The sequence below is a fragment of the Stenella coeruleoalba genome (genome assembly GCF_951394435.1).
Source record: "Stenella coeruleoalba genome assembly, chromosome: 13".
NCBI classification, from domain to species: domain Eukaryota; kingdom Metazoa; phylum Chordata; class Mammalia; order Artiodactyla; family Delphinidae; genus Stenella; species Stenella coeruleoalba.
The window spans coordinates 10966916-10989323 of record NC_137159.1 but is presented as its reverse complement, the minus strand read 5'-3'; the positions used below and the strand labels follow the sequence as shown (position 1 = coordinate 10989323).

General features: G+C 40.6%; 1 protein-coding gene across 1 annotated transcript in view; it reads right to left on the bottom strand.

Annotated features, from left to right (window-relative positions):
- ACOXL (acyl-CoA oxidase like) overlaps positions 1 to 22408 on the bottom strand; it is a 355249-nt gene that overhangs the window by 32268 nt on the left and 300573 nt on the right. Inside the window, 1 exon segment of the mRNA XM_079940041.1 lies at positions 6882 to 6983. Coding sequence (XP_079796167.1) covers positions 6882 to 6983 — 102 coding nt within the window.

Below are 22408 nucleotides of genomic sequence, written 5' to 3'. Positions count from 1 at the left end.
CAATCTAGAGGCATGGGAGAAGGACTCAGATGGGAAAAGGTGCCAGCCATCTGCTGCTCCAACAGAAACAGTGCTCTCAGGAAGGAACTGGCCGGTCACGACTCAATCCGGACATCAAGGCAACATCTGGGTGAAGGAGTAACAGCTGCGGGTATAATGTGATCAAATATTGTGGAGGTGGCGTGATTGCTTGGCCATGGTCATGATCAGTATTTATTTTCTCCCTTCCTGAACGAGTGTCTGGTTTTTAACACGGTTACTCTTACAGGCAGCCTCCCATGCCCTCTGGGAGGTGGAGAGGAGTGGCCCTCCGCGCTGCTGTGCTGAGTTACACAGCCCTCCCTCACTTCCCTGCAGGTCCTTTAAAACCCGCATTCTCACATGGTTCCATGATTTGGGCTCAGGGCAGGAAACAGAACCTGATTCAACATTTTGCTAAGTATTATTTTCACCACGCTGAATAGGGTCTTTTTTGATCTGCAACCACAGCTGGTCCGTGGTTCTCTTGATCCACATAGACTGAAGAGCTTCCTCCCCTGTGGATTTCGTAGTGTGAGTTGACCACACATCTACATGTACTTGCTTCTCTGTATGTCACCAAGAGTCACTGTTCCAATACCGGTGGGCACTGACAGAGCCGGGCAGCTGTGCCAGGGAATTCAGGGAGCAAACACTCCAATGAGAAAAACGTCCCAGCCCTAAAACTTAGTTGACTTTGGGGCTTCCCTGGTGGTGCAGTGGTTAAGAATCCGCCTGCCAAGGCAGGGGACACGGGTTGGGGCCCTGGTCCGGGAAGATCCCACATGCCGTGGAGCAACTAAGCCCATGAGCCACAACTACTGAGCTCTCGTGCCACAACTACTGAAGCCTGCGCAACTAGAGCCCATGCTCCACAACAAGAGAAGCCACCGCAATGAGAAGCCTGTGCGCCGCAACGAAGAGTAGCCCCTGCTCACTGCAACTAGAGGAAGCCTGCACGCAGCAATGAAGACCCAATGCAGCCAAAAATAAAAAATAAATAAAAATTTTAAAAAAGAACCTTAGTTGACTTTAAGGGCTGGTATAAAATAAGGTAGAGGACTCAGGGCCAAATATTCATTTCCATTAAAAATACATCATTTTAAAAAGCTGACGTTTTCGCTTGGTTTTGTCTTATTTTAAGCAACGTGAAGTTGGTTTTAGTGGAGATACGCAATTGGTAACTTAGGTTATTTTGAAAGATTTTCCTCCTTAAAATGAGCCTCAGCTGATAGTTCCTCCTTAATGCTTATAATCATCCAAAGCAAAACAAATGTCTAGGTCAATGAAGACTGAAACAGGACAATTCCTGGACACTAAATTTTCCAAGAACAAAGCACACAATTGTTCTATACACACCCCTGCAACAGTTCTTAATGGAAAGGGCACAGAGACCTTTTACTTGGGGGCCTTGTTATGATGGAGCCCCAGAGGCACCACCACGAGACTGCCTTTGAGCCAAGGTCTCACAATGAGGGCACAAAGGTGGAGCTACCCCATCCTACAGTTCAGGTCTGGGATCACTAGAACAGCAGGGAATCTGAGTCCAGAAGTACCTTTCCCTCTCACTACCTCAGCTCCAAGTCAGCCTTAGATTCCCTGTCCCTAAAGTAGATTAGCAGCTATTCACACTAACGGGTGCTTGTGGGGATTACACAGGATCATGGGTGTGGACCAGCTCTGTCAGTACTGGAGCTCCAGACAAAAGAAAGCACTTAGTTATCACAGCCAGGAAGGGCTTGGGACATGGGCTTGCATTTTAAAAGAAAACAAAACCCAGTCCAAACCCCCATCTCTCATGAGCATCAGTCGGACCTGTGGGTACTTTTGGAGTATGTGGATGGATCTTACCCACTGCGGGACATCAGGCAGGACTTCCTGAAGCTTCTGAACTCAGGTCTTTTAAGTGCTCTGTGGTGCCCATGTGGACAAGTAGGGCTACAAACAGGTGATGCTGCATGTTAGTCCACCTCCGTTTAGGGTCAGAAGTTCTGGATTCTATGATCAGATGGAATCTTGGGCAGCTGTTGAACTTCTCTGTTTCTTAGTTTTATTCATTTACTGCATGGGGATTATATCAGCCTTACTTACCTTGAAGATCTTTATGAGAATGCAATGAGATTTTTTTTAAAGAATATATATATATATGCATTATTAATTATCATTAGACTGGGGCTTCAGCATAACTCCTGGGTACTCTGAAAAGTTTTATTATTTAGAATCAGCCCAGGCTGATTGCTATTCCCTGCTGCTGACTTCTTTTTAAAATAAACCTTTTATTTTAGAATATATATATATATACACACACACATATATGTATATATATATTTTGGCCCAGCCCCACGTGGCTTGCAGGATCTTAGTTCCCCAACCAGGGGTCGAACCTGGGCCCATGGCGGTGAAAGCATCAAGTCCAAACTGCTGGACCGCCAGGGAATTCCCTTAGAATATATTTAGATTTACAGAAAAGTTCCAACAGCGAGTTCCCATACGCCCTTCGCCCAGTTTCCCCTAATGTTGACATCTTACATAACTATGGCCCATTGTCAGAACTAAGAAACCAATATTAGTACATTAAGGTGCATGTGTCTTTTTGAATTATGGTTTTCTCAGGGTATGTGCCCAGTAGTGGGATTGCTGGGTCATATGGTAGCTCTATTTTTAGTTTTTTAAGGGACCTCCATACTGTTCTCCATAGTGGCTGTATCAATTTACATTCCCACCAACAGTGCAGGAGGGTTCCCTTTTCTCCACACTCTCTCCAGCATTTATTGTTTGTAGATTTGTTGATGATGGCCATTCTGACCAGTGTGAGGTGATACCTTATGGTAGTTTTGATTTGCATTTCTCTAATAATTAGTGATGTTGAGCATCTTTTCATGTGCCTCTTGGCCATCTGTATGTCTTCTTTGGAGAAATGTCTATTTAGGTCTTCCATCCATTTTTTGATTGGGTTGCTTGTTTTTCTGATATTGAGTTGCATGAGCCGTTTGTATATTTTGGAGGTTAATCCATTGTCTGTTTCTTCATTTGCAAATATTTTCTCCCATTCTGAGGGTTGTCTTTTGGTCTTGTTTATGGTTTCCTTTGCTGTGCAAAAGCTTTTAAGTTTCATTAGGTCCCATTTGTTTATTTTTATTTTCATTGCTCTAGGAGGTGGGTCATTTGCAGCACTATTTACAATAGCCAGGTCATGGAAGCAACCCAAATGTCCATCGACAGATGAATGGATAAAAAAGATGTGGTACATATATACAATGGAATATTACTCTGCCATAAAAAGGAATGGAATTGGGTCATTTGGAGAGATGCGGATGGACCCAGAGACTGTCATACAGAGTGAAGTAAGTCAGAAAGAGAAAAACAAATATCATATATTAACGCATATATGTGGAATCTAGAAAAACGGTACAGAAGAACCTGCTTGCGAGGCAGAAATAGAGACACAGATATAGAGCACAAACGTATGTACACCAAGGGGGGAAAGCAGGGGAGGGATGAATTGGGAGATTGGGATTGACATATATACACTAATATGTATAAAATAGATAACTAATGAGAACCTGTTATACAGCATAGGGAACTCTACTTAATGCTCTGTGGTGACCTAAATGGGAAGGAAATCCAAAACAGAGGGGATGTATGTATACATATAGTTGATTGACTTTCAGAAACTAACACAATATTGTAAAGCAACTATACCCCAATAAAAAAAAATAAAGAAGATAAAAACAATAAAATATACTAAGATTAAAAAAATATTAGTACATTAATGTTAACAAATATAGACTTTATTCAGGTATCACCAGTTTTTCTACCAATGTCCTTTTTCTGTTCCAGGACTCCATCCAGGTACCACACTGCATTCAGTCCTCACGTCTCCTTGATTGCCTCTGGTTGATGATGGTTTCTCTGTCCTTCCTTGTCTTTCACTGATTGACAGTTTGAGGAGTACCAATCAGGTACTGTATGGACCACCCCTCAATTTGGTTTTGTCTAACATGTTTTTTTCATGATTGGACTATGGATTTTGGGGAAGAGTGAAGTACTCTTCTCATCACATCATATCAGAGGTCCACGTCATCAACATGACTTATTACTGGTGATATTAACCTTAATCACGTGGTTAAGATGGGATCTACCAGATTTCTCCACTGTAAAGTAACTCTTTTCCCTTCCCATTCTCTATTCTTAAAAATAGAAGGAAGTCACTAAGTTGAACTCACATTCAAGGGAAGGAAAATTGTTTCACTTCCTGAAGGGGGGAGTATCTACATGTATCATTTGGAATTCTTCTTCTTCTTTTTTTTTTTTTTGTGGTACGCGGGCCTCTCACCACTGTGACCTCTCCCGTTGCGGAGCACAGGCTCTGGACGCGCAGGCCCAGCGACCATGGCTCATGGGCCCAGCCGCTTTGCGGAATGTGGGATCTTCCCGGATTGGGGCATGAACCCGTGTCCCCTGCATTGGCAGGCGGACTCTCAACCACTGCACCGCCAGGGAAGCCCTGGAATTCTTCTTTAAGGAAAACTTGTCTCTTTGTTTGTGTTCAATTTTATTTATTTATTTATTTTTTGGCCATCCCGCATGTGGGATCTTATTTCCCCAACCAGGGATCAAACCTGTGCCCCCCCCCCCCCCCCCCCCGCAGTGGAAGCATGGAGTCTTAACCACTGGACCATCAGGGAATTCCAATGTGTTTAATTATTTTATACTTTGGGTTAAAATCCAATATGATGTTGTCTATTTTGTTGCTCTAAGTGTTCCAGCTTTGGCCCCTGGGAGCTCTTCCAGTTAGTTCCTTCCCACATCCCTTGGACATACCCCCATAACTGTGGGTCTTTCTATCTTTATTTCTGTTTTGAGCACTTTCTGACTTTCTGGCTCTAGAAGACGTTCCAGGTTCATCTTATATATTCATTGCCCCAGCCAGAATCAGCCATTTCTCCAAGGACCCTGGTTGCTATTTTGGAAAATGATATTAGAAACCAACAACTGGGCACTGAGTGTGCTTTTTGTTACTGGTTGATGCTGATTTCTAACCAAATAATTGAAAATATTTAGAGCCAGAGAGATATGGGTTTTTGCTACCCGTATTACTTTGGGCAAGTTACTATATCACATTGGATCTGTTTCCTCATCCACGTGTAAGAATAATGAACATCACTCAAAGGGTTGTTGTGAGGTCAAGGGAGATAATATTGAAGGAACTTTCTATTTCTGATATTAGAGAGCTAGGTTTTCTTTTTCTACACCTTTAAAGCATCAATGATCTGACAATACAGTAATGCAAAAAATTAAGGGAAAATGGGAACCAAGAGAAATAAACAAGTAAGAAAATTGCGTTTGCCATGAAGGCATTTGCCATTTCCAGCAAATCTGAATTTTCACTTTGACAGCCACATGGTGATTGCGGTGGAGCAGGGAGTGATGACAGTGAAAACCAGGCCCAGCACTAAGCAAGAAATTTAATAGACAGTAAGCTGGATGCCAAAGAGCTATAACCCTGGGGGAGGGTAAAGAAATTGCTGCCCTTATCTGAACCCTCTGAGTCTTCCAGAAAACCTCAATTTGGTTTAGGGTGGGTCTCAAGCTAAGAGTCCCTTCAGACGCCTTGCAAGGGGAAGAAGATACCTTCAATTTGCCCTTCACATTAATCTTACAAATCATTTTCCAAGGACAGTGACTAGTACACATCTAGGACATCTTGAGCACTCAGCCCCAGAGGACGCCATGTGGGGCAGAAGAACCATCTAGTGGAGCCCTGTCCAGACTGCAGAGTCATGAGAAACGAGAAATGGTTGTTGTTTTAAGCCACGAAGTTTTGGGGTTTTTTGTTACATAGCAATAGATAACTGAAGTATTTTTATACATGCTTTTTTGTCATAATTGCTGCCTCCTAAGAAGGAAAAAGATTCTTCAAGGTTCTTCCGAGCCCATTATAGTTTTGCTCCGGCAGGCTTCTCCAGGTTTGTCTATCAGTTAAGACTTCAACCAAACTGGTCTTTTCACTGTTTCTTAGCATGTCTGTCCCAAGTACTCCCATTTCTATGATTTTGCTCACTTCACCAACCCCATCTGAAGGCTCACCTGCATTTCCCCCTCCTCAGCTGAACCACCGCCTCCACTTTGAATCTTCCCCTCTTCCAGGTCTAGCAAAGAACGCCATTAATTCCAAAGTGACCTCTGTCCTCTGCACTTATGCTTGTGGCCAAGTTCATTGGAAAGGTCCACTCCCTCGTGTTGTTGTGTTATTTGAAGGCAGTTTCGTGTCCCCAGCTATAATGAGCTCCCTTGAATGCAGAGACTGAGGATATACCTGTCTGTGTTTCAGCATCTAACAGCGGGCCTGGAAGAGGGAGGGAACCCAGAAAATGTGTTGTATAGATGATTATGCTGTTTAACAGTCTTCTTCTAAAGCAGCATTATGGTGATGATTCACTGGCTCTATCTTCATTTTCAGGTGCTCTGTGGCTGTCACACTGAATTCCCATTGCAACCACTGACAAAAGTACCACCAGGCCTTTTTTCTAAATATAAAGAATGAGTTAATAGGCTTTCGTAAGAAGTAAGAAAATGAAAATCACTTCATACCTCTTTTTTTTTTTTTTTTGCCAGCACTTTTGATTTCTTCCTCTCCTTTACATGTGAGAAGTTCATACACGGTGAATCACCTCCCTGTCACTTAAACTCTGAAGTGTAATATGATCACAGTAGGCAATGAAACCATGTATGTGAAGTCTCAGAGGCGCAAAAATTTGTGAGTGGAAACCGATAAAAGATCGGCAGGACTGTTTTCTAAGAAAGCAAAGAGCCGACAGCTGAGGCACGAAGGGTTTCTTCTGCACCCCAGGGATTCTTACCTGACGCCTAATCTTCATGCTGGCCAGGGGAGTCAAATATTTATGTTCTAGATACCAGGCTTGCTCCTGGAACATCAGTTTGGTTCCATATAGCAGACAAAACTAAGGGGTGGGGGAAGAGGAGAGAAATGGAAAAATATGTTAGAAAACACAGAATCTAAGGAGGTGAATGAGAAATAGCATAATATTACATTTCATAAGATCATAAAAGTTAATACATACTTACTGTAAATGGTCATATTTTGTTTTTTTTAATTTTTATTTCATATTGGAGTATAGTTGATTAACAATGATGTGTTAGTTACAGGTGTACAGCAGTGATTCAGTTATACCCATACAAGTTTCTATTCTTTTTCAAATTCTTTTCCCATTTAGGTTATTACAAAATATTGAGCCAAGATTTCTGTGCTATACAGTAGGTCTTTGTTGGTTATCTATTTTAAATATAGTAGGGTGTACATGTCAATCTCAAACTCCCAATCTATCCCTCCCCCTGCTTTCCCCCTGGTAACCGTAAGTTTGTTCTCTAAGTCTGAAAATGGTCACATTTTGGACATGCAGTATATGTTTTATATTTTGAAACCACTCTATGGAGAAATTTAAAGCATATATAAAATTAGAAAAAATAGTATAACCAACTTCCATGTCTCCATCCCCCCAGTTCAACAAATATTAACTCACAGCCAGTCTTGCTTCATCTACAATCTCATCTAATTCTTCCCCATCCCCAGGTTACTTAGAATCAAAGTCCACTCATAATATATTTAAAAAAATAAATGTAATATTTCTGTTTGCTTTCTTTCTTGATTCATGAAAGAATATTCTTTTTTTTTTTTTTTTTTTTTTTTTGCGGTACACGGGCCTCTCACTGTTGTGGCCTCTCCCGTTGCGGAGCACAGGCTCCGGACGCGCAGGCTCAGTGGCCATGGCTCACGGGCCCAGCCGCTCCGCGGCATGTGGGATCTTCCCGGACTGGGGCACGAACCCGCGTCCCCCGCATCGGCAGGCGGACTCCCAACCACTGCGCCACCAGGGAAGCCCATGAAAGAATATTCTAAATGCCCATTCTGAATAATATCATCTTGATATTTTCCATTGAGCATGGTTTGATTAGACTTTCATAAAAATAGCATTCCTCATTTGCATTTTGTTTCAATACGTTTTTCCTATCACGTTTCTGAAACCGACACGCAGACCTCCGTCATGACATCAGTGGCATCCAGCAATAATAGATGAGTTTTCCTGTATTAACAAGTAACTTTTTTTTTGTATAATGCAAAAAAAAAAATACACTCAAATTGCCTATAGCAACTACAAAAGGTAATGATGCAATGCATTTAATTACTGTTTAGTAGTGCTTTTTATTTGAGCATTTCAAAATATTAGTAAAAGTGTCATATTTCTATGAAGGACTTAAATAAAAATGAGGTAAATGTAGAATTGTTAAATGAGAATTTCAGAAGTCTTTACAATGAACAAGTAACTTTTAAGTTAACTATTCTTTAGCATTTCATATTTAATAATTCCAAAATTATACAAACATAGAGATAATAGTATAAGGTACCTCCAAGTCTATATCATCCAGCTTTAATAGCTGTCAACTCATAGCCAATCTTGTTTTATCTCTACTCCCACCTGTTCCCCCCTTTCCATATTATTGTGAGGCAAAGTTCAACTGTGATCATCTCTAGGTTTGGAGGGAAGAGAGCTATATCGATCCTGGAAGAGAAAGCTATGTTGACAAGGTCCCCTTAGAGGAGCTGTGACCTTCAGCCAAGGAAAACAGAAACCCGAAGGTGATCCCACAAGAAGGCAGGCAGGGGGCAGGGATATCCCAACCTCATTCTCCTCCCCATCTCCAGTCTCTAGCTGGGGCTTCCTGTTCTCAGAACCTAACTGGATCCAGAGGGCAAGGATTCCTCTGATGCAAGTTACATAGATCAATTTCCTGGGCCCAGAGCAGGGTGGAGAAGGGTGGAGAGTAGAGCTGGAAAAGCAAAGGGAGGATGTCTGGAAAAATCCCATCTCTAACACCCCCAACAGGTGGTCATCCAGCCTTAGTCCAGTCCTATCTCAAGTTCAAGTTCACCTGGTCCCACACAGCCCCGACTGCTGACACCATTCCCACGTTTCATCCCAGAGGGCCAGTGTCACACTGTGCTGCCTATGTCTGCTCTGCCCTTCTGTCGACTCCTGACTTGTCCTCCTGTTGACAGTCTGTGGCTCTTGTGTATCTGATGCTCAGGGCCACTTTTCTGCCTTTGAACTTTTTCTTTTCTCCTTGAACACAGTTCGGACTCTCCTTTGACTACCCTCTTTTCTTGTCCTGGGAAACAGGCGTCCAGGTTCTTGGTGGTGACCAGGACACCACCTGGAGGTCCAGATACCATCAGCCCAGCCTCAGGTCCTCAAATGGAACCTGAATGTGTTTCCTTTTACGTTTCAGAGATGGGAGCTCAGTGCATTAAGAGGCATCCAGTTCTCCAACCCACTGTTTGAAGAACCATTGCATACTGAACCACTTGCCTATGTGGAACATGAATTTATGGATTGATTGTTAACTCTGTCGGAAAGGGACCTTGTCCTGCTCGTCTCTGTATGCCTAGGGTCTGGGAAAAAAGCTGATACACTGTAAGAGATTGGCTGACATCCAATTTCCTGTATACCTCATAGCTATTAATCCTGTAACTTTTGCTGCCTAAGGAGCAAAGCAGGAGTATATGAAAGTATCCAGATAACAACCCTTAACAATTTAAAGATAAGTTTCACATCTCTGCTTAGGCGTTCTTTCTTCAGAGAATCAGCCTTCACAGACTGCCATTTTCTCACAATGCAGCTTCCAGCTCTTGCGCCACTTTGGACCTGGTGGCCTCTTCTAAATGCTTAATTCTCTCCTTCAAGGTGTCTCACGGGACTGAACACAGTGTCCAGATGTTTTCTCATCGCTGTAGTGTCAGTAGCACCATCGCTGTCCTGGTTTGGGACTCTATACTTTTACAAGCAAAGGAAGATGGAATTTGCTTTTATGACAGTCACAGGTTTTTTGAAGAAATGAGTGAAAGAATACCATGCAATTTGGTTTACATCAAATGTTTGCTCAGTTAACACTCCTACTATGCCTTTTCTCCTATGAACCGTTTTCAACCAACCCATACATACACATACACATCCCTAAAGGGATGACTTTAAATTTATTCTCTTAAAGTATCATCTTGTTGATATGACTTACCTCAAGTCCCCCAAATCTCTATGAATATTAATTCAATCCTCAAGTCCCCCAAATCTCTATGAATATTAATTCAATCACCTCATGTGTTTATGTCATTTACAGATGTGTCAGTCCCACCGTTGTCTTTATATCATAGAACTCAAATGATAGGTCTATATCTTTTCAATCAAGTATTTGAGAATCTATTTAACAGACTCTCATCTAACTCATATTTCTCTAGCTTGTACATAAGGATAGCCTAAGAGTCTGGAAAGTGCTGTGCAAAATCAAGATACATCGGGCTTCCCTGGTGGCGCAGGGGTTGAGGGTCCGCCTGCTGATGCAGGGGACGCGGCTTCGTGCCCCAGTCCGGGAGGATCCCACACGCCGCAGAGCGGTTGGGCCTGTGAGCCATGGCCGCTGAGCCTGCGCGTCCAGAGCCTGTGCTCTGCAATGGGAGAGGCCACAGCAGGGAAAGGACTGCGTACCACCAAAAAAAAAAAAAAAAAAAAAATCAAGATACCTCAACTTCCCCAGATTTTGTCTTCTAGCAACCTGATTAAGACAGGAAATAAGATTAGGTTAGCAAGGCTTAGCCACAGTGAGCACAGACCACTCTCCTAGTGACCATCTTTTTCTAATCACTCATAAACTATCTTGAATAGCCTTTTCTAGCATTTTAACTTGGATTTATAAATTCAATAGTTTCCCCAATCTATTTTTCTTTCTTTGTTTTTTTTAACGTGGACATTTGCTCATTTACAGTTTCCTGACATCTCTTTTGTCCTCCTTGGTTTCAAATGTCTCACAACTGTGTCCTTCCCAATTCAGAGAGAAGATGGGGACATTCTAGGAGACAAGTATGTCTGCTTTCTGTTTGCATTTATTAACATCAAAGCTTTCTTCCCCAGACCAGGTATCTGTCTCTTCAAACTCTGAGCGTAGCTAAAAATAGCCTTTTAAATCTTCATCAGATTATTTGTCAAGCCTCACATTATGGTGGGATTTGACCATCCTGACATTTACTAAATGCTACCCTTTTGTATTTATCCCTGGACAAGCATCTCCCCCCATCACCATGCTTCTCATTCATATAGCTTCCTTAGACTTATGGCCATCAGAGAGTCCTCTCTACACTTACCTTGGTTTCTTTAAATGTGTCCCAAATTACACCTTTTTTTGGTATCCATTGTATTGTCAGAGTAATATTTTACTGTTTTTCTTACTCTCAAGCCCATGTGCCCCTATGAAATCTCTGCCCATAGAATCATAATAACCAATATTTTTTAATCACCTACTATGTGCCAGGCACTGCAAGGTATTTTACATTCACCTCGTTTAGTCTTCACAATAATCCTGAATGTAGCCATAACTCCTGGACAGAGTAAATGGAGAAGCTATTTGAGGAACTGAAAAATAAATATTGATAGTAGGCAGATTTGGGAAGAAGACTAAAATTCAAAGTACCACCAAACAGGTGATGAGTTTAGTTTTTTTTCCTAGTCTTCAAGCTGCTTGTCCCTGGAGACAGGTGTGCATCAGACCAAGATAAATAAACCCCAGATTCTGGAAGGAGGATAGAAAAGGGAGCCCTGGGGAACCAGAGAGTACCGAGGAGGTCATGGAGTCGGAGGGCTTGGGAAAGTAAGCCATAAAGTTGTTTATGAACTTCTGGGCTCAACCCCAGGTGTACATACACAGATCTAACACACATCAGTACAGAAAACACTTTGAGAACTGAACTAGCAAACAGATGAAAATGCAGGTGCCAGACTGGCCACCATGTGGTGCATACGTGGGACAGAACAGAATAGTACAGCAAAGCCTTTGAAGACTAAACTGACATTGAAACCACAGTGAACAGAAGGTGAATTGCAACTTGTAGCCCAAACAACCAGATACATTCATTGCTAAAACAAAAATATTAACGTTCTCGATGGGATTTAAACAAGACCCAGGATCTCATAACATAATATTCAAAATGTCTAGGAAATGGGGAAGTCCCTGGTGGTCCAGGGGTTAGGACTTGGCGCTTTCACTGCCAAGGGTCCAGGTTCCATCCCTGGTTGGGGAACTAAGATTCTGCAAGCTGTGACGTGCAAATACCAAAATGTCCAGGAAATATTTTTTTAAAGTTCAGCATGTGAAGGACAAGAGAAATGTAACTTGCCTAGGAAAAGATAATCAACAGACACCAACAGAAAAATGACACAGATGTTGGAATTATCTAGCAAAAGCCTTAAAACAGCTATTATAAAAATTTTTCAACAAGTGATCACAAACCCTCTTGAAACAAATGGTAAAGTAATGTTTCAGCACAGAAATAGAAGATATAAAGGAGAATCAAATGGAAATTTTAGAAGTAAAAATTACAATGATCAAAATAAAAATGGGCTTAACATCAGAATAGGGGAAACAGAGGAGAGTCAGTGAGCTGGAAGATAGAATAACAAATTATTTGAACAATAGAGAGAAAATAGACCGAAAAAAAGAACAGAGCCTCAGGGACCTGTGGGACTATGGCAAAAGAACTAACCTCATGTCACTAGAGTCCCAGAAGGAGAAAAGGAAGAATGCAGGGCTGAAAAAGTACTTGACAACTTAATGGCTGAACAAGTCCTCAAATTTGGGGAAAACCCCCAGAAATATGCAGGTTTCAGAAGCTTGGTGAACCCCAAACACAATAAACACCAAGAAATCCATGCGTAGGCACATCATAATCAAACACCTTGAAACTAAAACAAAGAAAAAACCTTGAAAGCAGCCAGAGAAAAAATGGTGCATTACCTCTAGGAGAACAATGATGTGAATGACTGAATTTCTTATCAGAAACCATGGAGGCTAGAAAGAAGTGGAATAACATTTTTTAAGCACTTAAAAAGTATCAACCCAGGATTCTACATTGAGTAAAAATATCCTTCAGGAGTGAAGATGAAATAAAGATATTGTAAAGATGAAGAAAAACTGGGAGGAATTGTTACCAGCAGACTGCTCTAAAAGAATTGTTAAGAGTGTTTCAGTCAGAAGAAAAATTATACTAAAAGGAAACTTAGAACATCAGGAATGGAGGAAGAGCAACAGAAATGGTAACTATCTGGGTAAATATGCTAGACTTGTCTTCTCTTGAATTCTTTTAAAATGTGTGTAATGACTGAAAACAAAACATAATATTGTCTGATGTGGTTTCCTATGTACGGAGATTACTTATAAAATGCCTATGATATACAGAGGAGAGAGGGCAAAAGGAACTCTATGATGGTAAGGTTTCTTCATTCCACTTGAAGAGGTAAAATATTTATTTTAAGCAGACTGTAAAAGTGCAGTCATATATTGTAATCCCTAAAGCATCAACAAAAAAGAAAAAAACGATACAAAGAAATATCGATAATTCAAAATGAAATCCTGGAGAATGCTCAAACAACCCCAAAGAAGGTATGTGCTATAGAATGAATGATGGCCACCAAATGACATCAGGTCCTAATTCCTGGAATCTGCAAACATCCTAAGGAAAAAGAATCTCTGTGTGTGTGATCAAGTTAAGATTCACAAAATGAAGAGACAATTCTGGATTAACTGGGTGGGCCCTAAATACAATCACATGTATCTTTATAAAAGGCAAACAGAGAGAGGGTCCATAGACAGAAGAGAAGGAAGCAATGTGACCACAGAGACAGATATTAGAGTGAGGTGGCCACAGGTCAAGGAATGCCAGCAGCCACCAGAGGCCGGAAGAAGCAAGGAATGAATTCTCCTCTACAGCCTCTAAGGACAGTGCAATCCTGCTGACAGCTTGATTTTGGCCCAGTGATACGATTTCAGACTTCCAGCCTCCAGAACTATGAGAGAATAAACTTCTGTTGTTACAATCCACCAAGTTTGTTGTAATTTGTTATAGCAGCCGTAGGAAACTAATTCAACATATAAGAGAAAGTAAAAAATAAGACTGTCCTTATTCACAGACAATATGATTGTTTACATAAAAAAAAAACCCACAAGAAATCTGCCAAAAAACTCAAAACCTCTAGAGTTAATAGTGAGCTTAGCAAAATCATAGGATACAAGGTCGACATACAACATGTCAATTGTATTTCTAGATATTAACAATGTACCATTAGAAACCAATATTTAAAACAATCTACCCTTTACAGTAGCTCCCCCCAAATGAAATATTTAGGTATACGTTTACAAAAACATGTATATTATCTTTATGCTAAAAACTGAAAATGCTGATGAAAGAAATCAAGGAAGAACTAATAAAGTGGATTGGCAAGGTCAACATAGTACATTTGTCAATTCTCCCCGAAGTGATCCATAGATTTTACATAATTCCAATAAATATCTCAGCGGATTTTTTGCTGCTGATGGAGACAAGCTAATTCTAAAATTTATATGAAAAATCAAAGAAACTAGAATGGCTAAAACAACTTGCAAAAGAAGAAAAAAGCTGGAGGAATTACTCTATTTGCTTTTAAGACTTGCTATAAAGTTACAGTGTTCAAGATAGCATGGTTTTGTCAAGGGACAGACACATAGATCAATGGAACAAAATAGAGAACCCAGAAACAGACCCATGCAAATATGCGTGAATGAGTTTGATAAAGGTGCAGAAGGAATTCGATGGAAGAAGGACAGTCTTTTCAACAAATGATGCAGAAACAATTGGATAGCAACAGTCAAAAGATATATAACATTGACCTAAACCTCACACCTTATACACAGATTGGTTCAAAATGAATCATAGATCTAAATGTAAAACATAGAACTCTAAAACTTCTGGAAAAAGATATGGGAGAAAATCTTCATGGCCTGGGGTTAAGCATATATTATTAGATATGACACCAAAAGCACAATCTATAATATAGGAAAGTTGATAAATTGGACTTCATCAAAATTTAAAAATTTTTGCTTTGCAAAGGACTGTAAGAGAATGAAAAGACATGCCACAAACTGGGAAAAACATTTGCAAATCACACATCCAACAAAGAACTTGTACCCAGAATTTATAAAGAACTCTCAAAACTCAACAGTAGGAAAAATTATCTGATTTTAAAATGGGCAAAAGATTTGAACAGACTTCACTCAAGAGGATATACAGATGGCAAAAAGGCACATCAAAGGATTTCAACATCATTAGGAAACGCAAATTAAAACCAGATGTTATATTCCTATATCCCTATTGGAACGGCCAAAAAAAAAATACAGACAATACCAAGTGCTGCTGAGGATGCTGAGCAACTGGATCTCTCATACACTGGGAATGTAGTAGCTTTGCAAAGCTAAATGTACGTTTACCATATGCCCCAGTAAATCCACTCCTAAGCATTTACCCTAGAGCAGCGGCTCTCAGCTAAGGATGACCTTTGTCCCCCAAGAGACATTTGGCAATTACTGAAGACTTTTTGGCGTCATAACTGGAGAAGTTCTACTGACATCTAGTAACTAGAGGCCGGGGATATTGCTAAACACCCTACGAAGTACAGGACAGCACTCCCACAACAAAGAAGTACTGACCCAAAATGTCAATATTGTCAAGATTGAGAAATTCGCTCTAGAGTAAGAAAAATTGTTTATATAATAACTTGTATATGTATATATACTCATAATCTTCAAAAACTGAGAACAACTCAAATGCCTTTCACTGGGTGAGTGATTAAATCGGGGTACATCCATACAATGGAATACTACTCAGCAGTGAAAATGTGTAACTGTGGGTGCATGCAATGACTCCGCTGAACCTCAAATACTGAGTGAAGGAAGTCAATATCAAAAGGTTACGTATTGTATGATTCCAATGACGTTATATCCTCAAAATGACACAACTACAGTGATAGACAACACATCATTGGTTGCCAGGGTTTATCAGAAGGGGAAGAGGATAATTATAAAGCCATACCATAAAGAATAATAATTATAAAGCCATACCATAAAGGATTATTTAACGATGGTTAAACTGTTCTGTATCCAGTCTGTGGTGGTACTTACACAATTCTACACGTGTTGAAATTCATAGAACTACACAGCCCTAAACAAGGTCATTTTGCTGTATAATAATTTAAATATATCATCTTTTATGTCCAGATCTCTTTCTCTTTGTTATGGCAAACTCCAAGCTGAAATGGCTATATTCTCTAATGGTTCCCTGTACGGAAATTTTGTCCAAGGACCCCTGCCTGATCTCTTCCCTTTGAAAGTCACCCCTTCCCTTCCTGGGTTCTCACAGCAGTGTGTTTTTCCTTATTACACATTCTGCCTGTTGGTGTAATTATTTGCCCATGTGACTTTCTCCCTGACCACAATGTGATCAGGAAGGCAGGAACTGTGGCTCACGCATCTTGGAATTTCTGCAGCGCCCAGCCCAGTATCAGGGCTTGGTGTGTGCATTTGTAGAACTGAGACCCTTGGTTCCCTCAGGAGCATAAGCTCACTGGGACCAACAACAGAAAGAAGGGAGGTTGCCTGCAATTTATGCCAAGTAGGCAGCCTGTATCCATGGCCTGAACCGCATAATAAGCAAGGAGATGCAGCAAAAGGACTGAGTTGGACCTCTAGTGTCAGAGAAGATGAAAAAGCTTATTAGTTCATGGTAATACCAGCGTGATTTCAGAACAGTTTCCCCCAGCAACAACCTAGTTCTCTCACTGTGATGAAGTGCTCTGCCTTCTGCCTCAGACTTCAGCCACTTGGGATCTGCATTACTGCCTTGTAAAATTGATGGGCAGTGGTACTGTCTCTTAGTTAAGGAATTTCTGCCAGCCTTAGCAAAAAATATTAGTTTTGCAATTTCTAAGGGCATTCCTTGCAATAGAAAAGTGATTAGAAATTGGACCAGACTGGAACAATGCCCATCTTGAATCCGTATAGTTCACCTGCCGAGTCTCCTCCATGCCATCAGCTCCAGGTGTGGGCTCATCAGCTTCCACAGGTGAGGAAGCCTTATTTATATTACACTGGAAAAAGGTTGAGGAGGGGGTAATCAGTTCAGAAAGTACAGCTTTGATCACCCAAGGAAGCTGTTCAGATCAAAGTCTCTTTTTCTTCTAAACTGACTGAAGATGTTAATTTTTTTAAAATCCAACCTGCTCGATATTTCTTGTGTCTTAAAAGCCTCTCTTCTTGAGAAAGGTGACAAGCAGTGGCAGCTGGATTCTGGTAGAGTCCAGAGGGCTCTAGCAGAGGACGGTTAAGGATAAAGGTGATCTTTTCTTTCGGAGTCTCTGGACGCTGAAGAGCCTGGGATGGCTCTCTGTCCATCACCACTTTCAGCAGAGGAACCACTTTAGTAAAGTGATGGTGGGCCATGTACTGGTATCACAGTGGATCAAAGGCAGAGCATCTGCTAGGGTTAGGGGTGAGAGAGCCAGCCAGACCCAAAGCACATTCTATTTTATGCCTCGTTGGAGAAGCCTAGCCATACCTCGATCTTTGCCTTTGCAGATGCCAGAAGGGAAATCTCTAGATAAGGTAACCCTGAGATATCATTTTGCCAGCATGCTGCGTGTGCTTGGGCAGAGGGGAGGCTGGAGCTCTGCTGCTTCTCAACCCTAAGGGTAGACGGATATTTGGGGGTCACACAGCTGGCTGCAGAATCCAAGCTTTCCTGTGATTGCCACACTCAGGCAAACCAACTCTCTACTACTTCGCAGTGTTGCAGTGCACTGTCCGTTACATGGCCAGTGGGAATGGGAAAATTCAGGAAGTACAGCTTTGCAGGCAGAGAGGAAGCTATTCCCTCCGAGACTTCTTACACAATCCACTACATAGACTGGCTCAGAACCATACTCCTACAGCCCTCCCTTGGTATCTGTAGGGGGGTTGGTTCCAGGACCCCCAGAGGATACCCAAATCCACAGATGCTCAAGTCTCTTATATAAAATTGAGTAGTACTTGCATAAAACCTATGCACATCCTCCCATATACTTTAAATCATGTCTAGATTACTTACAATACCTAATATAATGTAAATGCTATGCGGCAATAAATAGTTGTAAATATAAGGTAAATGCTATGTAAATCATTGCCAGTGTGCAGCAAATTCAAGTTTTGCTTTTTGCAACTTTCTGGATTTTCCTTCTGAATATTTTTGATCAGTGATTGATTGAATCTGTGGATGTGGAATCTGTATGGAGGGCCAACTGTACTTTATGCAGACAGTTTGGGCAACTTGTGGAAAAGCATTCAGCCAGGTTCTTCTCTCTGATTTGTTTTAACCCAGAATTGATCCCACTTCTTCCCACTCCCAGTTCCTCGTCTGTCATTGGCTGTGCAACCATCACCACCATTCACATCCAGAACTGTTTTCATCTTGCAAAACTGAAATTCTGAATCCATTAAATAATAACTTCTCATTCTCCCTTTTCCTTGGTCCCTGGAAAGGGACCATTCTACTTGTCTCTCTGAATAGGACTACTCTAGGTATCTCATATAAATGGATCCATACAGTGTATGTTCTTTTGTGACTAGTTTATTTTACTTAGCGTGATGTATTCAGGGTTCCTCCATGTAGTAGCCTGGGTCAGAATTTCCTTCGCTTTTTAAGGCTGAATAATACTCTACTGCATGTATATACCATATTTTTTGTTTATTCATTCACCCATCAATGGACGCTTGGGTTGCTTCCACATTTTGGCCGTTGTGATTAGTGCTGCTGTGAACATGGGTGTACTATTACCCATTCAAGCCACTGTTTTCAATTCTTTGGATATATGCTCAGAAGAGAAGTTGCTGGATCATATGGTGATTCTATGGTTAATATTTTGAGGCATCGCCATACTATTTTCCACAGCGGCTGCTCCATTTTGCATTCTCACCAGCAGTGCACAAGGGTTCCGATTTCCCCACGTCCTTGCCAACACCTGTTATTTTGGTTTTTGTCCGTTGTTGATAGCAGCTATCCTAATGGGTGTGAAGTACCAGCTCATTGTGGTATTGATTTGTATTTCCCTAATGATTAGTGAGGTTGAGCATCTTTTCATATGCTTATTGCCCATCTGTAGATCTTTGGAGAAATGTTTATTCGAGCACTTTGCCCATTTTTAACCTGGTTGTTTGGATTTTTCTTGTTAAATTTTGAGTTCTCTATATAGAGATTCCGGATATTAGTCTTTTATCTGTATGTGATTTGTAAATACTTTGTTGCTTTTTTACTGTGTTGATAGTGTCATTTGATGCACAAAAGTTTTAAACTTTAATGAATTTCAACATGTATAGTTTTTTTTTGTTGTTTATGCCTTTGATGTCATATCCAAGAAATATTGCAAATCCAATGTGATGAGGCTTTTCTCGTTTTCTTCTGAGAGTTTTATAGTTTTAGCTCTGACATTGAAGTCTTTGGTCTATTTTGAGTTAATTTCTGTATATCATGTTAGATAACGGTCCAATTTCATTCTTTTGCATGAGGATATCTAGTTTCCCCTGTACCATTTGTTGAAAAGACTATCGTTTCCCCATTGAATGATCTTGGTACTCTCGTCAAAAATCATTTGACCAAATATGCAAGGGTTTATTTCTACATTGGTCTATATGTCTGTCTTTATGCCAGTACCACCCTATTTTGATTGCTGTAGACTTGTAAATTTTCAAACCAGGAAGTGTGAGACCTCTGACTTTTTTCTTCTTTTTCAAAATTGTTTTGGCTATTCAGGGTCCCTTGTGATGCCGTATGAATTTTACAATGAGTTTTTCTATTTCTGCAAAACAAGTTATGCAATTTTGACAGATTGCACTGAATCTGTAGATAGCTTTAGGTAATACTGACATCTTAAAAATATTAAGTCTTTCAATCCATGAACACAGAATTTCTTTCCATTTATATCTTCCTTAATTTCTTTTAGCAATATTTTTGCTGAAAGTTTTTCACCTCCTTTGTTAATTCCTAAGTACTTAATTCTTTTTGAGGCTATTATAAATTGAATTGCTTCCTTCATTTCCTTTTTGGATTGTTTACTGTTGATGTATAGAAATGCAACTGATATCTGCATGTTGATTTTTGTATCCTGCAACTTTGCCGAATTATTCTTTCTAACAGTGTGTGTATGTGTGATGCTTGTGTAATCTTTAGGGTTTTCTACATATAAGATCATGTCATCTGTGAATAGAAGAGATAGTTTTACTTCTTCCTTTCCAATTTGGATGCCTTTTATTTCTTTTTCTTGCCAAATTACTCTGGCTAGGACTTCCAGTATTGTGTTGAATAGAAGTGGTGAAAGCAGACATCTTTGTCTTGTTCTTGACAAAGGAAAAGCTTTCACTTTTTCACCGTTGAGTATAATGTTGTGAGTTTTTTCATATACGGCTTTATAATATTGGCATAGTTTCCTGAGTGTTTTTATCATGAAAGGATGCTGAATTTTGTCAAATGCTTCTAATGCATCAATTGAGACGATCATGGTTTTTTTTTCTTCATTCTGTTAATGTGATATATTACATAGATAATTTTTTTGTTTGTTGAACCATCCTTGTATTCCAGGAATAAATCCCACTTGGCCACAGTGTATAATCCTTTTAATATGCTGCTCAACTCAGCCTCTAGTATTCTGTTGAGGATCAGCATTTTGTAGTTTTAAGCATACAAATCCTATCTATTGTTAGATGTATACCCAAGTACTTACTCTTTTGAGAAATTGTACATGATATTGAGTTTAAAAAATTTTTCCTGTCCAAGTGTTCATTGCTAATATATAGAAATTCAATGAATTTTTGCATGTTGATCTTATATCCTGTGACCTTGCTAAACTCATTTCTTAGTTCTAGGATGTTTGTTTGTTTTGTAGATTCTTTGGGATTTTCTAAATAGACAATGATGTCATATATAAATAGGAACTGTTTTATTTCTTCCTTTCTGATATGAAAGAATATGCTTTTTATTTCCATTTCTTGCCTTATTTCACTAGTTAGAACTTTTAGTATTATATTGAATAAGAATGGTGAGACCAAACATTATTGCTTTATTCCTGATGTTAGGGGGAAAGCATGCCTTGTTTCACCGATATGTATGTTGTTAGCTATAGCAGGGGTCCCCAACCCCCTGTACCAGGCCATGGCCTGTTAGGAACCAGGCTGCGCAGCAGGAAGTGAGTGGCGGGGATCAACTGAAGCTTCATCTGTATTTTCAGAGGCTCCCCATCGTGTGCATTACTGCCTGAGCTCCGCCTCCTGTCAGATCAGTTACGGCTTTAGATTCTCATAGGAGCATGAACCCTACTGTGAACTGCGCGTGCGAGGGATCTAGGTTGTGTGCACCTTATGAGAATCTAATGCCTGGTGATCTGCGGTGGAGCTGAGGTGGTGATGCTAGCGCTGGGGAGCAGCTGCAAATACAGGTTATCATTAGCAGAGAGGTTTGACTGCACAGAGATCATAATAAATCAATTGCTTGCAGACTCATATCAAAACCCTATCAGTGGGGCTTCCCTGGTGGTGCAGTGGTTAAGAATCCACCTGCCAATGCAGGGGACACGGGTTCAAGCCCTGGTCCAGGAAGATCCTACAAGCCGTGGAGCAACTAAGCCCATGCACCACAACTACTGAGCCTGCGCTCTGGAGTCCACATGCTGCAGCTACTGAAGCCCCGCTTGCCTAAAGCCCATGCTCCACAACAAAAGAAGCCACCGCAATGAGAAGCCCATGCACTGCCATGAAGAGTAGCCCCCACTCGCCACAACTAGAGAAAGCCCACGCGCAGCAGTGAAGACCCCATGCAGCCTAAAATAATAAAATAAATAAATAAATTTATATTTAAAAAAACCCTATCAGTGAGTGGCAAGTGACAATTAATTAGACGGGACATAAGCAACACACTTTCTGTGTCACTGTCTCCCATCACCCGCAGATGGGACCATCTAGTTGCAGGAAAATAAGCTCAGGGCTCCCACTGATTCTACATTATGGTGAGTTGTATAATTATTTTATTACATATTACAATGTAATAATAATAGAAATAAAGTGCACAATAAATGTAATGTGCTTGAATCATCCTGAAACCGTCCCTCCCCCCACTGGCCCTGGTCTGTGGAAAAACTGTCTTCCACAAAACTGGTCCCTGGTGCCAAAAAGTTTGGGGACCACTGAGCTACAGGATTTTTGTAGATGCTCTTTACCAAGTTGAGGAGGTTTCACTCGCTTCCTGTTTGTCTGAGGGTTATCACAAATGGGTGTTGCATTTTGTCAAATGCTTTTTCTGGTACCAATTGATATGATCATGTGATTTTTTTGTTTGTCTTTTGCCTATTAATATGGATAACTAAATTGAATGATTTTAGGAAATTGAACCAGTCTTGCATTCTTGGAGCAAACCACACTTGGTTTATAATTTTTTTGGTAT